At 36.5% G+C, this 19882-nt stretch overlaps 1 protein-coding gene across 1 annotated transcript; it reads right to left on the reverse strand.

Annotated features, from left to right (window-relative positions):
- Positions 1 to 464: 464 nt before the first annotated feature.
- Positions 465 to 13242, reverse strand: LOC102803178 (kanadaptin-like). The gene is made up of 13 exons (XM_006824777.3): positions 12377 to 13242; positions 11357 to 11543; positions 10774 to 10899; positions 9854 to 9923; positions 8701 to 8843; positions 5696 to 5856; positions 4886 to 4955; positions 4540 to 4738; positions 3790 to 3910; positions 3277 to 3418; positions 2985 to 3127; positions 2434 to 2542; positions 465 to 2206 (listed from the first exon to the last, which is right to left on the reverse strand). Exons 1-13 carry the CDS (start codon positions 13223 to 13225, stop codon positions 2157 to 2159), a joined length of 2370 nt encoding a protein of 789 aa, XP_006824840.2. The 5' UTR covers positions 13226 to 13242; the 3' UTR covers positions 465 to 2156.
- Between the last annotated feature and the right edge of the window lie 6640 nt (positions 13243 to 19882).

Here is a 19882-nt window from a genome sequence, read left to right on the forward strand (position 1 = left end):
CTGAGTGCATACTTGTAATAACCTTATGATACATCTTTTCCTACCAAGGATACATCATGGGAATGCCTAAATCCAAAAAGTTTAGAACAGAATCAGCGAACTTCTTTCTGTGGAGTTCGGTCAAATTCTAGTGGCAACCATTACAATGTATTTGGTATTTGGCATTTCTTTATCGGGTAGGATGAAAATACACCGCAAAATTACGGCACGCTGTAATGTATGGCGTTACAGTGACAGATGTATAATAATAATTATTCAACACTAAAACAAACTCCAGTGAGTTCTATGGTCGTATAAAAATAAACTACATTAAGATACAGTAAAGTTAACCAACTAAAAAGAATGCTAAATAAAGCATTGTTATAGCTCAGTAGACCTACAGTCCTATCAAATCTTCCAATAGTTTAACTGAAACTATCTAATAGAGCAGTCACACTTGGTACCTAAATTTAAAATGGCAAAACTTGTTTTGACAATAGCATTTTATTTAAGACAAGTCGTTGAAAATGACACAGTCCCCCGTTAAATTTGTGAAAGTTCTCTTTGTGCTCGTCATATTAAAGCAGAGGTGTTGTCAGAACGTGTCCTTAAAACATGAGTCCCAAGTGGCAAATACAACAGATTGTTTATTTACATCAAATTCGAACATGTGTTGCGTGACGACCCCTCCGGTTTAAGACATAGCGAAGAAAAACATAGATCACAAGTGAAAGTAAAACAAATTGAGGTGCATGTCTATGTTATTGCACTTGCTAAAATTGTTTGAAGTATGTTTGAGAAAATACAAGTCTGAGGATCGGAATGAGGCACTAAAATTACATTACCATACATCTCATGAACACGAATGCTTGTTGCCATGGTGCCCTACAATCAAATCTTTACATGGGGCTTAAAATGTTAACATGTGTAATGACCAAATTTGAGATTCTGGAATAGGGAATACAGCAATTGCAACTCTTTGCAATTGTATTGTTAGTTCTGGACTAAGGTGGCTAATTATACCCTTTGTACAAGTCAAGCGTCCTCTTGTGTTGAATATTATGGTGAAGGCAGTGTTAATAAATATGACTCCGGACGTACGAACTGATGCACAGATGGACTTTATCCGAATGGGGACTAAAAAAAAATCATTCTAGAGAATTGAAAATTCTGGCATCATGCACAGTACTGGTATATAAAAAACAGATATAGCATCTAAGACTTATTCGTGACATTAAATAAAGATGCAACACTAAAGTTTTACCTTGCCAAGAAACCACAAGGTTATGTTTGCAGCAGATCTGACATTGCCCTATTTTTTTCCAGTTAGATCATGAATATTCATAAATTTTTGTCCCGGCTTCATTTGCCACAATTTCAGTAAATTCCAAAAGGTCAACATGCATGTACTTCATAATAAATGTTCTCACTTTCAAAACATATTCCCTTTAAAAATGCAGGAATTCTATTACGAATTTTGTGTTGACTCTATAAATGCCTTCCTTATTTTCTGGCTCCATTCCATTCAAAAATTGGCAAAGCTAGTATGGTACCCATAACAACCTCTGCTCTGAGAGACAAAACGCTGAATAGAACCTAATATGCTATGTGAAATGAAAATTGTTCCACTGGAATCAATAAGACAATAAGTCCTTGTAAATATTTGTTATTTAGTCAGTTTGTCATGGTATTTCCATGTAACACTAATGGGTGTTGCACTAAAATACCATGGCTAGGAGTTGTGATTGACTTTACTAAACAAATGGTGAGACTGCAAAATGTTTCCCAAACCTCTGGAGAAGTTGTTGGCGAAGAGTGAGGCAATCGCTATAGGAATACATGGTGAATTTTTACACTAAAAGCACAGTAGTCATCGTGCTGCGTCTTATTCGATATGGGAGTCATGGCAACGCACACAATGTGTGTAAAATACATTGCTTGTATTACATGAAATTCGAATCAATAGTTTGTATCTAAATAAAGTGAATGTAAACTACTGTATTAGTGTGTTGACTTTACTTCTTTTTTAGAAAATCTTGCTTAGCTGTATATAGACTTTTACTGGGCAAGAAACATGACTACAATATATGAAATCAGACACAAAAGTAAAGAAAAATTTATTATCAAGCATAAAATATATGCTTGATGGAATAAGGTGTTGCTATGATACAAATAGATCAGTATCCATATTTGTCATTTAGATGAGTTTTACCATCTCCAGTTTGCCCTGAAAAGAAATAGAAAACAATGTCATTTAAAGAGTTATATTTCATTTTCTATAGAGAAACATAATACCGGTATATGATGGAAAAAAAAAAATCCTACAGCAGTCTGAAAAATGACATTATACAAGCAGATAGATGTTACAGAGACATTATTCATTTGATGTACCAAGCATTTAGGCCTTACAACTCGGATCTAAACTAGTAGTAAAAACAAAACGAGTGTACAAACCAACTGGTGGCATCCAAGCCGCATATGTATCGTCTTCCTCTAGCTGATCATACTGCACAGGTGGAAGTTTGGTGACGGGCTTTTTAGTAGATCTTTTTGATTCTTTGCACTGTGGATGCAAAAAAAAAAAAAAAAAAAAAAATCAGTTTTCTCTACCAGTTTATTTACAATTTTCATGTAGTGAAAGAGAACACATTTCCCAACAGGACCCAATAGTCAAGGACTAATGAAAAATGAAATTACCTAAAAAATACTGACAAATAGATGAGAATAACATGATTATTGATCAAATATGGTTTTATTTATTTTCAGCATAAACAGCATCAATATTATGTAGATCAACCAAAGTTAGCTTGGGATTGGCTTCTAGAACATTAACTCGAGTTTACTTGACTTGTTGCAAAGTCTCACACTTTTTTGCCCCTCCCCCTTTCCAAATGTTTTCCAATATAACGAATCTGTCATGACTCGCACGTAAATCACTTTTATCTTGGTTTCAAGGGTAATAAAATAAACCAAGACATGGTCACATACACATAGAATAAACATACCTCTTTCGTCTTTTCAGGCGATGACTTTATTTCTTTCACTCTTTCCTCTTCATCCCCAGCATCTTCTGCAGTTACAGTTGTCATATCAACCATGGGTTCACTGCTGCTCACATGTGTCAAATTGTCATCTTTGTTGCAATTCTCTACAAACACAGAATAAAAAGTTTTATTACTTTCAACAAAGACATATTCAGCAAATCACCAAATTATGTCTATTTAGTTCAGACTGACATTTGAAAAATGTCTGATACTGGCAACAAATGTTAATTTGGTGCATAGAAGAGATAGATACCTTCTGTAGCTGTACTAGACAAGTCTGATGTTGTTATTGTAGGTGTTTCCTTGACAACACCTTCTTCTTCTTCATCATCATCATCATCCTCCTCATCCTCTTCTGGAGCAGAAGAGACAGTTTTCACAGCAGAAGCTAAAGTCTTTTTTTGAAGTATATAAAAGTAATCAGTGTAACCATTTGAACATTTGGTCACCTCTCACAAGAAACATGCTTTTTTTTCTTCAAATTTAGACCGATGACAATATGATGTGCATTTGGTCCAAATTACGGGTACCGGTATAGAATAGAAATTATAGCAATATACTAGTATATAAACATATGCAATCGATTGAAGCAGACTATCCCATCAATAATTGGACTAATGGCAGTACAGAAGTTATTACATTACTAGACCTCTACATGTATGTTATTAGCCTTAATCAGTTGTTAATCAAGTAGGCCTTAGATATCTTGCACAAATTCACGTATTTTTTTTATCTAATTATTTTCTAATATAATAATAATCCTTACGTCAGATTTGAATTTCTTGAATGAAATGGTTGATTTCTTCATAGTGCCGACCATTGGCATTCTACCCACAGTAAATGACTTGGGAACGTCAGTGGATCTCTTTGTTGCAGCAACTGGGGATCTAACAGAAAGGTGTACAAGTTAAAATACCCATGATGCTCTGCTTCATTTTATATTTTACTGTTTTTCCTGTTGTAAATGCTATGTTACTATTTTTTTTAATGTATAATATATGTGAACATATTCCCCCACTACTACATGTGTAAAAAACAATGTTGGTTGGTTCAGTAAGGTACTTTAGTATATTGTGTGTAGAGTGGAGCTCCATGTGTGTATAGCTTCCTGACTTAGTAATGAATGACTTGTTAGTTTGTTCATGGTATTACAATAAGGAACACTGCCTATAAATATGATGCATTATGGCAACCAGTGTTTTCTAAAGGACACTCAACAAGTCACTATAGCCATGTTCATACAAATCAATCCAAAATTGTAGTAATCATTTGTTGTATGGCATAAAACTAGAAATTCATTGATCATGCAGATTCTTAGCAGACAAGATGATGGTGAAGGCTTGAATCAATTCTGTGCAGTCAAGTACATATTCAGCATTAAATACTTGAGATATGCACTATCTTGTGGATCAAAATAGAAAAAGTAGAAACAGCCTAAATGGATGTGTCCCTAAGATGGATTTGAAAATCATTATTTGTGGAATATATTTCCTGTTGAGGGGAGAATACAACTTACTTTTTCAGCTCCGGCAAAGCAGTTGGCTTTGCAACCTTCATTAACTTCTGCAATTTCAATCTGTCTTTTCTCAAGTCATAAAGTTTAAGTTTGAGTTTCGACCTAGAAACTTTGTCTTTCCTGCTGCCAGACTTTATTGTCTGCATAAATGCATCTAATGAATCTTCATAGCTGGTTGATGTGGACTGCTCTGTGGATTCTGGAAAACCAATCAGCATTGACAATTTTCATCACATGACATTATTGTCAATGGTTCATACTGTTAGGTAACAAAAGCTCATTTTTGAACATAATATAAATGAACTATTTCATATTTTTAGCATAAAGGTTATTTTTTAGACTTTACCTGACTGTTGCTCTTCTATTTCTTGTTCAATACTTGTGATCTGGCTTTCAACTTCTGTGAACTTTGACATCTGAAAATTGAACATTGAAGTTACAGGATCAAATATACTGTAAACCATTACATTAACCCTTTGAGCACAACATTTTTTTTCTTGCTCAAACTGGCTTAAATTTGTTCACATATTTGTAATTTTTACTAAATTAAATCTTAGTTTTGGACCAAAAACATTAAATTTGATATTACTTCTAATTTTTGATAAAAAAACATTTTTTGTGAAATAGAGCAGACTATAAATAGAACTATTTTGTAGATAATCGGTAATGTGATAATTAAACACAATTTTATGAATTTCACAAAAGTCACTATTACTAGCTGCCTAAAGAACCCCGGTGATAATCCCACAGCAACAAGACTACCAGTATCACAAAATTTTCAAATTACCAAACATGATAAGGATGGTCACGGCTGACACCTCTCAGGAACAGGAATTTCTGAACTGAAACGGGGCTAACTTGTTCATTGTGTTAGATTGTTTTAAATTCTTAAGAAAAATATTTTCCATCCAAAATTACCAACAAAGTCATGGTTTCTATGGAAACGAGTTTGGGTATTCTTGATTTTTATTTGCTCTTTGTCATTAATTTGATAGAATCTTTTACTCCATAATTTGTAGTGCTGTTAACATTTCCATATTTTTTACTAGCTAGTTAGCATTTTCATTTTATTTTACATTCATTGCATTAGGCAAAATAAAAGAATGAAAAATGAAAAAAAAATAAACAAAAATGTAGATAGGCAATATATAATTACCAATGAATCGTAAGTTTCAACAACTGTCTCTTCTTTTCCCGCTTTCTTCATTCTTTGTAATCTTTTTTTCTCAATAATCCCTGTTCGATCTAAGAATGTGTCATCGTCGCTGTCATAATAGTCATCATCCTCCCACTTCTTGGATTTTTTCTTCTTACTCTCTGAAACCAGGGTTAGATAATAAATTTTATACGCTTTTCAGTTATAACTAAAATTTCTACAAGTCCAAAGCAGCAGAATAAAATTTCACAACTGCAATGTTGCATTAGATTCTTCTTTTCATATAACATTACCATAGGATGGCATTCATTTTAATGAACAATAGTATTTGCCCACATCCGTGCACTCGCCCTGTTATTATGCAATAATAGAGACACTCTTTATTTTTCTCACATATGAGCTAAATCTAGGAATATAGGTGCCATATCTAGAGACAGTCAAGACAAGGAATTGCATATCTAGAGACAGCCAAGACAAGGAATTGCATATCTGGAGACAGTCAAGACAAGGAATTGCATATCTAGAGACAGCCAAGACAAGGAATTGCATATCTAGAGACAGTCAAGACAAGGAATCGCATATCCAGGGACAGCCAAGACAAGGAATTGCATATCTAGAGACAGCCAAGACAAGGAATTGCATATCTAGAGACAGTCAAGACAAGGAATTGCATATCTAGAGACAGCCAAGACAAGGAATTGCATATCTAGAGACAGTCAAGACAAGGAATCGCATATCCAGGGACAGCCAAGTCAAGGAATTGCATATCTAGGAACATCCAAGACAAGGAATCGCATATCCAGGGACAGCCAAGACAAGGTATTGCATATCGAGGGACAGCCAAGACAAGGAATTGCATATCTAAGGGCAGCCCAGACAAGGAATTGCATATCTAGGGACAGCCAAGACAAGGAATTGCATATCTAGGGACAGCCAAGACAAGGAATTGCATGTCTTGGGACAGCCCAGACAAGGAATTGCATATCTAGGGACAGCCCAGACAAGGAATCGCATATCCAGGGACAGCCAAGACAAGGAATTGCATATCTAAAGACAGCCTAGACAAGGAATTGCATATCCAGGGACAGCCAAGACAAGGAATTGCATATCTAGGGACAGCCCAGACACGGAATTGCATATCTAGGGACAGCCAAAACAAGGAATTGCATATCTAGGGACAGCCAAGACATGGAATTGCATATCTAGGGACAGCCCAGACAAGGAATTGCATATCTAGGGACAGCCCAGACAGGGAATTGCATGTCTAGGGACAGTCAAGACAAGGAATTGCATATCTAGAGACAGCCAAGACAAGGAATTGCATATCTAGGGACAGCCAAGACAAGGAATTGCATATCTAGAGACAGCCAAGACAAGGAATTGCATATATAGAGACAGCCAAGACAAGGAATTGCATATCTAGGGACAGCCAAGACAAGGAATTGCATATCTAGGGACAGCCAAGACAAGGAATCGCATATCCAGGGACAGCCCAGACAAGGAATTGCATATCTAGGGACAGCCAAGACAAGGAATTGCATATCTAGGGACAGCCCAGACAAGGAATTGCGTATCTAGGGACAGCCCAGACAAGGAATTGCATATCTAGGGACAGCCAAAACAAGGAATTGCATATCTAGGGACAGCCAAGACATGGAATTGCATATCTAGGGACAGCCCAGACAAGGAATTGCAGTCCGGAATTAAACACGTAGATACATACCATGCGTTGATTGTCTGAGTATTTCCACACAGATGCCAAATCTAGGGACAACCCAGACATGGATGGAATTGCACATCTAAGGGCAGCCAAGACAAGGAATTGCATATCTAGGGACAGCCCAGACATGGAATTGCATATCTAGGGACAGCCCAGACAAGGAATTGCAGTCCGGAATTAAACACGTAGATACATACCATGCGTTGATTGTCTGAGTATTATTCACACAGATGCCAAATCTAGGGACAACCCAGACATGGATGGAATTGCATATCTAGGGACAGCCCAGACAAGGAATTGCATATCTAGGGACAGCCAAGACAAGGAATTGCATATCCAGGGACAGCCCAGACAAGGAATTGCATATCTAGGGACAGCCAAGACAAGGAATTGCATATCTAGGGACAGCCAAGACATGGAATTGCATATCTAGGGACAGCCCAGACAAGGAATTGCATATCTAGGGACAGCCCAGACATGAAATTGCATATCTAGGGACAGCCCAGACAAGGAATTGCAGTCCGGAATTAAACACGTAGATACATACCATGCGTTGATTGTCTGAGTATTTCCACACAGATGCCAAATCTAGGGACAACCCAGACATGGATGGAATTGCACATCTAAGGGCAGCCAAGACAAGGAATTGCATATCTAGGGACAGCCCAGACATGGAATTGCATATCTAGGGACAGCCCAGACAAGGAATTGCAGTCCGGAATTAAACACGTAGATACATACCATGCGTTGATTGTCTGAGTATTTTTCACACAGATGCCAAATCTAGGGACAACCCAGACATGGATGGAATTGCATATCTAGGGACAGCCCAGACAAGGAATTGCATATCTAGGGACAGCCAAGACAAGGAATTGCATATCCAGGGACAGCCCAGACAAGGAATTGCATATCTAGGGACAGCCAAGACAAGGAATTGCATATCTAGGGACAGCCAAGACATGGAATTGCATATCTAGGGACAGCCCAGACAAGGAATTGCATATCTAGGGACAGCCCAGACATGAAATTGCATATCTAGGGACAGCCCAGACATGGAATTGCGTATCTAGGGACAGCCAAGACATGGAATTGCATATCTAGGGACAGCCCAGACAAGGAATTGCAGTCCGGAATTAAACACGTAGATACATACCATGCGTTGATTGTCTGAGTATTTCCACACAGATGCCAAATCTAGGGACAACCCAGACATGGATGGAATTGCATATCTAAGGGCAGCCAAGACAAGGAATTGCAGTCCGGAATTGAACACATAGATACATACCATGTGTTGATTGTCTGAGTACTCCATGTCCATCAAGTATTCTACAGGCTTCTACAGCACAGGCTATCACAGCTTCTTTCTTTTTACCAGTCACAGACGCTTCAGCATAAATTGAGTTTCCACTTGCATCCTCAATGGGTAATCTGCATGTATGTAAATGATTTAAATTTTGGTGACATATCCCATAAGTTGTACAACAGCTGACGGTGGTGACCTGTGTCCATATTGGAGATACATAATACATATGACAGGGCCTGTTGTTGATAGCACTTTTAAAATCTGTTCCATTGTTCCATTGTTATTAGGAGAAAGTACCCAGAAGTAATTACTATACTGCATATATTTTTTTTTTAAATGTTTTTTGTGCCAGGCGACAGTTTCGGACTTTGAATGTCACTATTGTCTCTCCTGACTTTTTTGTATGTGCAAATTCCAAGTGAAAGTGCTGACACATAATGCATTTTGCCACAGAAGTCATTTCCTATTTGGGACTTCATGACAGTGCTGTGCGGCCATCTCCCTATCAAATGGCAATTTAATGCGCTATCCTGGCGTCAACAAGGCTCGGTCAAACACAAGCACTCGCGGACCTTAACCAAGGTTCCCCCTAAGTCGCATTCGTTAGTGAATGAATCTCGGCCAGTGGATTGGCCTTCCCATTGAGTCTGTGGCACACTCGCCCATGGTAGGGGTCGACACTTTTGGTGTTCAGGTAGGATTTGAACTTGGGTCTACCGATCATGAGTCTGATGCGACAACCATTATACTACCAGTGACAGGTACATACTATACTGCATATGTATGTATCGTATAATCTCTAGTTTAGGCGTCACTAAAATTTAGATGTCAGGGAAGAGTGAAAGGCCTTAATTTAGTTCTGAAATAGACATCACGAAAAGTTGAAAAATTACAGTTAATCAAAAAAAGGAGTTTGAGCTGGCCAACATGCATTTTACTGGCCAGAATTCTATTACATACATGTGGTTTCAACAAATTAAAACAGTATTTTTATCTTTTGTTTGGGGAAATTTACCCAAAAGCTAATATTGTCTATGAAGTTCTAATTAGTGGTCTGAGCCCTGAACACTCGATGTGATACAATATCTGCCATGTCCTGACTGCATAAGTACTCCCTAGCATAGTAAATTATTACCTGACTCTGCATATATACTCCCTAGCATGACTTAAACCTCTCTCATCAACTTCATATTCCAATTCTTCACCTGCAAAGAAAATATGGTATTATTTCACATCCATGGGCAATATGATCAACAGCAAAAAGCTAATCAAAAGTCAACAAAGTAACATTGACACAGATTATTTTTGTTAATAAATAAATAAAAGAAAAATATCAAGTCATTCAGTTTTTACATCCTCACAGTCAGTGACGTTGCTTTATTTAAGTGAATGGTACCTACTGTACTATCTCTAAATTTACCTAATTTAAAAATAACTTCACCTAATTGTTTAGGTGATTTTCATAATTTATTTGCCTCTAAAATTTCGGCTGATAACAAAATTGTGCTATATTTTATTCTCCAAAATGTCATTTATCTTGGATTTCTCTTATTAGATCAATGGTTTGACTCTAATTTAGACTTTAATTAAAGAAAACAAAAACTGTAAAACTGATTCTACATGGTGTTATCTCGCAAATGATTTACTACCATAGACATACACATAAAAATAACTTACTCTGTAAAAGTACTAAAAAAGCATTGTATGGCATCTAATGTTTTTGTAATCACTAATTTTTATTCTAAATATTTGACAAGTTGGATATTTTAATGTACTTTTGTATTCTAAAAACTTGACTGTTTTCCAGTGATCAATATTTTTTACAGTAACAAACATTTTTTATTATGTTTTTGTGTTCCCTGTGCACAAATAATGCAAGCCCCAGAGCTCCTATAAAATAAATTTATTCCATAATTATGCACACATGTCATTTCGTGTTTCAACAATGAAATAGGGCGTCAAAAAGTCAGGTAGCCTTTGACCTCATAATAACCTCTCTACTTAAATACATTGAGATCAATTAATGAGATATCATAAAAAGTAACTACAACTCACCTTCCCTTTCAAAATATCCTCTCAAAGTCTTTTTAGGATCCTTCAAGTCAAGTGGATCTTTTTCACGCATAAATTCCATGGTAGCATACGGATTATCACCAGTGTCCTCTTCACTGGCATCCACTCCTATAGTAAGGTCAATGAACATCACAAATTTAACAGAGAAGAAATGAAACAAAGTCAAAGCTTGTTTAAGAAATAATGAGTCACATGAGATGTATGCATGCATGCATGGAAGTTATAACGTCACACATCTTGGTACGTTCTAGAGGGATTGCTGCCCTACACAATCTGATTAAAATCTGATGTACCGGTAGGTATAGGCTCTAATTTTTAATTTTTTTTTTATAATTTATTTTTGCCATTGTTATTTTTGTTTATTATTGTTGTTATTAAGTTTTTTTATATATATTGTATCTTGGTCGCCATAACTACATTTGACTCAATGTAATAGGAAATCTTGCACGACGAGACTAATTTTCGAGTTTTGTAAAACATATTTTTTTTACATCATAGTGCAAATAATGTTTGACATATTCATCATTCAGAACCAAACCAAGATATTTAATAAAATGAAACCAACCCATTCCCCAATCAATTCCACTATCCTCTTCTGTAACTTTCTTAACCATTTCAGTTTCTTCATCGACATCTTTTTTATCATCTTCAACTTTTTCTAAGGCTTCTAACTTCTCTAACTGCTTCTGTCGCAATTCTTTTATTTCAGTCACTGTGAGTTCTGATTCCTCATCTGCATCCTCCTCAGGACCCTGTGAAATTTAAATCAATTTAAAAAAGTTTTCATAGGGTACCAAAGCCTTTTGGTGATTAACCCACAAGTCTCAGGTTTTATTGCAACAACAAAAATTCATGTATTCTTGAAGACGATTATATAAATAAACTACAGAAATAAATTTCCATCAAAAAAATTCATGTCTTCTTGAAAAATACATGTTCTAGATATACAATTTGTATATTTAGCAGAAATATTATATTGAATATTTCACTATCTAATATACACAGCTGTTTTTAACAAACTTCAAAAGGGCGGGCCATTTGAAATACAGAATGGAGTTTAGAATTGAAGTGTGGTAAATTGTAATTTTTTCCTCTCAAGTTTTACACAAGGATTGGTATATGCTATATATAATTTGTTTTTGGTGAAAAAAATTAGATAATTGTCATGCAAATTAGAAATGGGATGATTAGATTTTAGACTAAAACTTTGCATTGTCACAGAGCATCTATGTATCAAGTTTTAGTGAACTTAGATGATTTGTACTTGAGATATCAATGGAAAAGACATAAATTATATTATTATGAAAATTAGGTAATTAATATGCAGATTTTAACCCCAAACTAATTCAGGTCTGTGAAGTTACCCTCTCTGTATGTTTGTAAATATGTGCCTGGTGTACATACCGGTTTACGTACATGTATGTCTGTTCAGATATCTGAAGAAATACTTTCAATGTACATAGGCTAGGTAACCTAGGAAAATGTTTGAAAGTGACCATCTTGATAGACGTGCACTTTGTACTCAACACTCAAAACATTTTAGTGATCTGTGGCATCATGTGAACAAGCTCTAGAAGTCACTTACCTGCAAAATATACAGTCGTGAACTTCCTCCAACTTTAAACATGTGACCCACTCTCACTCTGTAATAGGTTTTTGGAGTCAGTTGACATTTATTCTGGAATGTTCCGTGTGTACTCTTCAGGTCATACAAATAAAAACCTTGCGGATGATCGTCATCACTAAATGCTCTATACTGCAACACAGCATGGTATCGCGAAACTGATGGGTGTTCAAGAACCACATCACAGCTAACTAAACGCCCAAACACATGGTAGGGCCGGTTGTTTAACGCTATCTGGGAATGAATACAACCGTTTTTAAGAACGTCAAGAGTGTATGTGGATTCGGGGACTCCGCTCCACTGTGGTTCTTTGTATGGTACTGGGGGTGGGGAACTATTAACTAATTTCGGCTGGGATGACGAGTTCGAGTTGGTGGATACATCTGGTTGATTCAGATTCTGACGTTGGTCTGACGTTGTTCGCGATTCAATTTCTGAAGCTTTGCCTCCTTCCACTAAATGTAAAGTAACAACTTTATTTGAGTCCGAAGTTTCTCCATCTCGAGAATTCTGTTTATCGAAAGTCGATATTCTAGCAGACGAATCGTCCTTATTTACTTTTGTTAATGTCCCAGGACTCGACGAGACATTGTCAGTGGTAGACTTTTTCAGGTTCGACGAGGGAAGTTTAAAAGTTGGCATTTTAAATTGTATTTGACAATCTTCCTTTTTTGTTTCCACACTAGATATTTTTTCAGATTCAACACTACCTGGGAACATATTTTGTTCAATGTCAGTTGATTTCTCTTCAATATTATCATGTTTCTCAGTGCAGTCCATCTCAATGTCTTCTTCCGTAGCAGCCGCCATCTTGATTCGTACCACCTAAGTTTGGAAGAAAAGTCAGGTCGTTGTCGCAGTACGGCCACTGATGCACAATGAATGTTTTGTGCCTTCGTTTCAATGTTTGAGTTTCAAACTGCCACTAACTTAATTTTTTTATAATGCAGTTACCTTCAAATAACCTTAGGTATTTATTTTATTAACCGTGAAGACTTCGCCTTGTTTACAAGCCCGCTGTACACCCGGGTCATTATATGTGTGCACAGTCCCAGGGAGGGTACTCCAAGCATGGAGGTACCCATTTAAAAAACTGAAAAAAACCTCTGAACACGTACTTATTTTTGTGAAATTATACCCCATTTCAAGTGAAGAAAATAGATACCCTGTATACATACTAAAACCATACTGTTTCCGAGTTGAGGTAACATGAATTCGTGAGATTCCCTTTTTCACACTGTATTGCTATACACGCATATACGCGGCGTCAACTGAAATAACTAAATAACACCCCTTTTACGCGTTTTTTTTTTTTACTTCAGCTTGCGTACCATATTTTATTCAGAGAACCTCAGTGTATTTTGAACGACGCGACAGAAACTAACATGACCATATCCAAAAGTTGTGATTTGACAAAAGAAAAAGTAATGTGCTGCACTGGTTGGGAATTTCAAATTACAACAAATGTTTTATGGTATAAATTCACACAAACAAGGTACAAAGAAATCAACGCCGACTTTTGTTTTGTGGACGGAGTATACGCCAAGCCTGTACGGAAAACAAACAGATATTCCAATATATGTTTGATTAATGGTTAGCCGATATAAACTCCCTCCCGAGAAATGGGTTATATTCATTCGCCAGCTAAAAAAAGATGCAAACATCTCCAAGTTTATGTACGATCAATAAATTTTGTTGGCGTATGGATGTAGCCCTGCACGAAAGCTGAGGCTAGTGCAGTATAAGTTCACACAACGAACGTTTCTGCCAACTTAAACACGATTTGTATTTTAAAGGCATAATAAAGATTTTTAATACTTACGATTTTTTTTAATTAAAAGCGCGCATTAAATTTAGCGGCAGCAATGACTGGAGACGAAGGGAATTAAAGTTTAGAACTGTTAAAGTTGTTGGTTTTACCGGTAATCGACAGTTCTGACCCGTTACCGGATAACTTGTCTTGCTATTGTATTTGTGGGTCCAGTTCTATTCAAGATTTTTAGAGACAGGCATTTTTTTCTAGAGCGAGCGCGTTTCGCATACACAACGCTCTGCACACTGACAAACTTTTACGTTCTGATTACATTAAACATTATTTTGTCAACACATTTAGCAGTATTTGTTTGATGAATTAATAAAAATGCTATTGCACATGAGCTTCGATTTACATGTACGCACTTGTAAATCCGGGAGCCTGAGCATGCGTACTATCGTTTTCTGTTGATAATACAGTGTTAAACGGAATCAGACGCCCGTATATTGTAATATGCAACATTTACAAGTCAACATTTGCAACTTCACTCTCTATCGACAGATGTCAAAAATGATTGAATGATGCCTTTGTTCGCCGTGATGAATGTAACGAAAAATTCCTGAGTAGAAAGGTCCGGCTGTGTAACTAATCCCGTCCAAATTGCCTGGGCCAAAATACCTGCGATCGAAAAGAAACTACATTGTACTTAGAAACGCATCATCCCAAAAATGATTCTCGAGACTTGAATCGACTGCACTATCACGAGAAATCTGCGGAGCCCACACAGTATGTATTAGAAACAAATAGATATAAACCTACCGTTTTGGTCATAATCGAATAAATGGGTGCAATTTTCAAGACTCTAACCCAAACTGTAAGTTTGTATTCTGCAAACCCGACAATAACATTGAAAGATTCAGCAATCGGTTTCATTGCCAGTGCACGTTGCTGAACGTATGTTAATTCAAAAAATACAAATGATGCTCTATTCATGACAATCGAAATTTACTTTTCTAATACCCCCTTCACCTCCCAAAAAACCTCTATCGGTAATTAAATAGCTCACTCGTTAGAAGTTGTTGTAGTTGGTGTTGTGGGATCGAACCTCTTCAATGACCAACCTTTCCAATAATTGAGGAAGAAGTCTATCCCCTCGTCAAATCCAGAATTTGCACCTGCGCTAAAGCTGCTCAGTCCTTGCCGAGTTACAAGGTCTGATTTACGGGCGATTAATATCAGTTTATTGTGACGGCGATTGTCATAGCAACACTATGACTTTAGTAGTTGGCAGTTCTGGGGATTAAGATCCATTTTACGAAACACGTGTATAAATTGGTCAGTTGCCAGATTATGCGAAGCATCGAGAAAACATTCGTAGCACTTATAAAACACATGTTTAGCTACCAGATTTTACACGGAACCACCACATATAACACTACAACCATCGCTAACACTCGTTTCATTGTTTACATATCAATATAAATATGGATAGTTTTGAATATCTTTAATATTGTTTACTGTTGTACTCAGGAATATGTTTTCTTTTGAACTAAAGCCTTTATATATTTGCCGAACTTACCGGTATATACGATTCGTTCGACCCAATAATTAACTACGCAATATATGGTGTAACAACATTAATATTCAACTGATCATACCTTATTGTTTTAAAAACACTTCTGTCTAACACAAAATATAAAACACACTTCTCTCTTTGTGGTTTGTTTAAGGTGACAAATCAGTAAGTAAATAGACGACCTTTTCTTTCATCTACTCATCAAATTTAGGACACCCATATAAAGTATTAAAATGCTATAAAATTTACCTAATTTTCCACTTTAAATATCTATAAATATATGCTACATTTTGTGTTGGTTAAAAACGTAAGCTGTTTAAAGGTTAAAGTGGCTGGACAAGCTTCAAATGATGACATCACAGTAACAGTACTGTCGATCTTTAACTGGCAAATGAGTCTGAGATATAATGGATCGGAGTCTGACGTTTTGGTTTAGGAAGTTTTTGTTTTGTATTCAATGCAACCATTCAAATGTTTTTTCCATGAAAGCCATTTTTCCAGCCAAGTGCAAAAAAACATTTGGTTGTTTGTTGATATTGAATAACACCAAGCTCACTGAACACAATTATTAATATACAACGTTTCTACACATGTGACATTGAGGCCCCCTAACTCTTCTGTAAGTTAGCATGATATTAAACAAATGTTCACACAATATAAATACATTGAGTAGTGACGTAATACAGTGGTTGCATTTATAGAAGCGTAAAGGGTTTCAATTGAAATCTTTATATTTTCAATATGGCGCCTTATATGTAAAATGGCTGGCTGCCGGACATTTTCTCACTTTGTATAACGAATATACTAATCATCCTATTACTATATAGTGGTGTGCCGATTGCTTCATCATTTTTTTGTGCCAAAATGATTGCAATTGACCATATTTTGATAAATATTTTAAAATGCATTTCATCACTATATGTAATTAGTTTAGTAGAACCATTTTAATTAGGTAAAAATAAATACAAATGAAATTAAGTATACTGTGATTCATTATATCAAAAGTTGGTTTTGGACATTATTATTTGTGTGTGACGTGTGTCAACAATAAAAAAGTAACTTTCTGGGCTTAACATTCAGTAGTTGGCCCTGATGCACTTGCCATATAATTTTCATCGCAAGCCTTCAATCCAGTCAGAAAAAAACAAGCATTCCACCGGTAGAAGTGACAGCCATAACTTAAAATGTTATTTATTATCAGATGAGATCATTTCCTTAAAGCATACTGGACTGTATATTTTGTTCTTAGAGGAGGTAGTTAAATGTGATTCATTTTCTTAAGGGTATTGTGGGATAGTGATCCAAAGTTGAAAACCACGATTTTTCTCAAATGACGCACATATTTTTATTCCAATTCTCAAGCCATGCCCAGAGTTGTACTCGAAGTACGTCAATGAACTCGAATCATGTAACCTCAACCACGATTGTACTACGGTCAAGACGACGGTTTTGGGTGATTTACTGACTCAAGGCAATAATTCATTAATTGAATGTTGTTTGCTCGCTATAATAAAACACGATCGTTAGGCAAAACATTCCTCTGATTGTTCGCCTCACGATAGGCTAGGTAACAAGTGGATTTGGGCGAGACGGAGTGGGCGTGGACAATCCGTGACGTAACCCACAGTTGATAACTCGGCCAATCGTAGCTCATGGGTGCGTATACATTTCAGATAGAGTACAAACTGGCAGCACCACTCGCGACTAACAAATCGTAAGAGATCGGTTCTTTAACAGGTAAGTAAATCACGGAGATAGGTTTTTGACACGACTTTCCACAATGCGTCTATCCTTTACATTGCGCCATATACTGTAAAACGCGTCTTTTTAGCTAGCATGTCATTTTAGCTAATTTAGCTAACCTGTAATTTTGCTAATTCAAGATGTCGCTGATTTAGAATAAACTGAAGTATATTCTCACAATGAGGTAATTGGCATTTTAGCTAAATAAAGATTCTGTTAATTCATGTATTGAGTCAAATTCGCTAAAATGACATGTAGCTATTTCAATGTGTTTTATAGTAGTTATATCAACGGTATCGCGGCAGTGTAATTGTCCCTAAGGCTCATATACCTGTGTTTTATCCAGCATATACCTGTGTTTTATCCAGCATATACCTGTGTTTTATCCAGCATATACCTGCGTTTTATCCAGCATATACCTGTGTTTAATCGGGTACTAGTAACAAATAACACGACCGGGTGGATTCGTGGCTTCATAAGATTAAAATTCCGTTCAGTAAGCAAATACACCGTCGCGTCTATATTCCAGCATCACTTTACCGTAATTTCAGCTTGCTTATTGATCTTAACATAGATGTTTAGATTCATGTTATTCTATTCATAGCAACATTCATATACAATCAAACATCCATAAAAATGATTTTCTTTAGCCATTGAGCTTATGGTTCTTACGGTCTCAGCATATATCACAATGTAGGATAAGGGGAAAAAGTAATCTAGTTATAAACTAGGTAGTTATACTTGTATGTTATGAATTTTGAAAATGGCTTAAAAATATCCGAGTCCATTTTTGCATGTTTTTGAGTCATCTTTTTAAAAAAAATAATCTTTCTGAAACCCACTGAGAAGTTGACGACATATCATCGGCAAATTAATAGAAATGAACACATTGTAACCCCCCCCCCAAAAAAAAAAAACACGTTAAGGTGTACAACTATTTATTATTTCCTTCGATATAATCAGTTTTATTCCTGAATATGCGATGTAATGCGTGATGATATGATTTATATGTTCTAATGTTGTTGGTATCTGTACATTGTATTGAAACCATAAAACAAGTACATAACGTGCAATGTAACCACTTCGGTAATTGCGTATGGCTGGTTATAGACTACTTTAATAGTCGTGTTCAGGCTACACTAAGTACGGGGTAAGATTTAAGACTTAAACCCGATTGCGTTCACGCACGGGAGGAAACAGTGGTTAGCACGGGCTAAAGAATGCCCAAACTTGTTAAGAATATACAAATATTTAGTCATTTTAACTATGATTACTCAGAACAGTAACCAAGAAAGTATACATGTTAGTTCTCCGGTTATAAAACAGTACCAAGGCAAGTTCAAAAAGAGTAGAATAACTGGGAGTAATATAAAGTTTAATTGTCAGTTATTTTTTCCCCAGAATTCCCCTGCATGTGTTCGCGTTGACAGTTATGTTGGAAATGGCATACCGAAATGTATAGTTATGACTATAATAGTAAATCCTTCACATGGACATTGCATACAATGACGTTCTGGGCACTGAGCTAATTGTTCACGCTCACTTCGTTAGCTCGTGCTAAGGATATGGACCGGGTCCACTTAAACCCGTACTTAACGTTTCTTAGCCCGTGCTAAGCGTTCGTGCATGTTTTCTTACCTCGGGTTAAGAAGCCATGCAAGTTAACTACTTTTGGCGACTCTTGTTCAGATGGTACCGGCACTAACGCGTTCGACACCTACGTAATTCGCAACACACAACGCGTCCTGACGCGTCACATGCACTTGTTGGTCCTGTAGCAAACCGCTTTGACCATAGCAAATACCATTGCATACATTAATTCAGAAACATTGGCAAAATCCAGTCAAGCCGACCCTAAGTGAGCGACAGACCTGATGTATATTGCTTGTGAACACGCCTAGACTTGATACCGTTTATGATTGGGAGATTAAAAAAAACTAAAAATATTATGGCTAAAATTTCAAAATAAAACGCACCTTATTGACGTCAGGATTTCGCTTTTATATTTACCACAGTTTTTCAAGGTGTTGAAAACGGACAGTGAATTCACCGTAGTGAAGTTATGGTATGCCGGCCGTCGTGGTAAACCCGGTCGTCGTGGTAAACCCGGTCGTCTAGTATGCATATGCAAGCATAGATGAATACGTCCGTCACATGTCTCCGTTGTGTGGCATAACATATTGTTTTATCAACTGATAAGCTCCATTAAGGTTACATCATATAAATCAGAATGTTCACTCAGAATAACCGTAACTGTATTTATACGAAATGGTGTTTATTTATATATGATTGAGTAAGGCATAATATAGTTGATCCACGTAACGGAAGGTCATAACGCATTGTATTCTAATAATTAAACCAGACCAGCAGTGACTGGGTTGAGGTGGTTACAACC

Source organism: Saccoglossus kowalevskii, chromosome 2, assembly GCF_978046115.1.
Source record: "Saccoglossus kowalevskii chromosome 2, keSacKowa6.1, whole genome shotgun sequence".
Classification (NCBI taxonomy): domain Eukaryota; kingdom Metazoa; phylum Hemichordata; class Enteropneusta; family Harrimaniidae; genus Saccoglossus; species Saccoglossus kowalevskii.

Coding starts and splice junctions, on each gene's coding strand:
- LOC102803178 (XM_006824777.3), bottom strand. CDS start 13,225: ATGGCGGCTGCTACGGAAGAAGACATTGAGATGGACTGCACTGAGAAA. Junction 10,900..11,356: donor TGGAATTGATTGGGGAATGG/GTTGGTTTCATT, acceptor ACCTTACTATAG/GAGTGGATGCCAGTGAAGAG. Junction 3,911..4,539: donor GCTTTGCCGGAGCTGAAAAA/GTAAGTTGTATT, acceptor CCTTTCTGTTAG/ATCCCCAGTTGCTGCAACAA.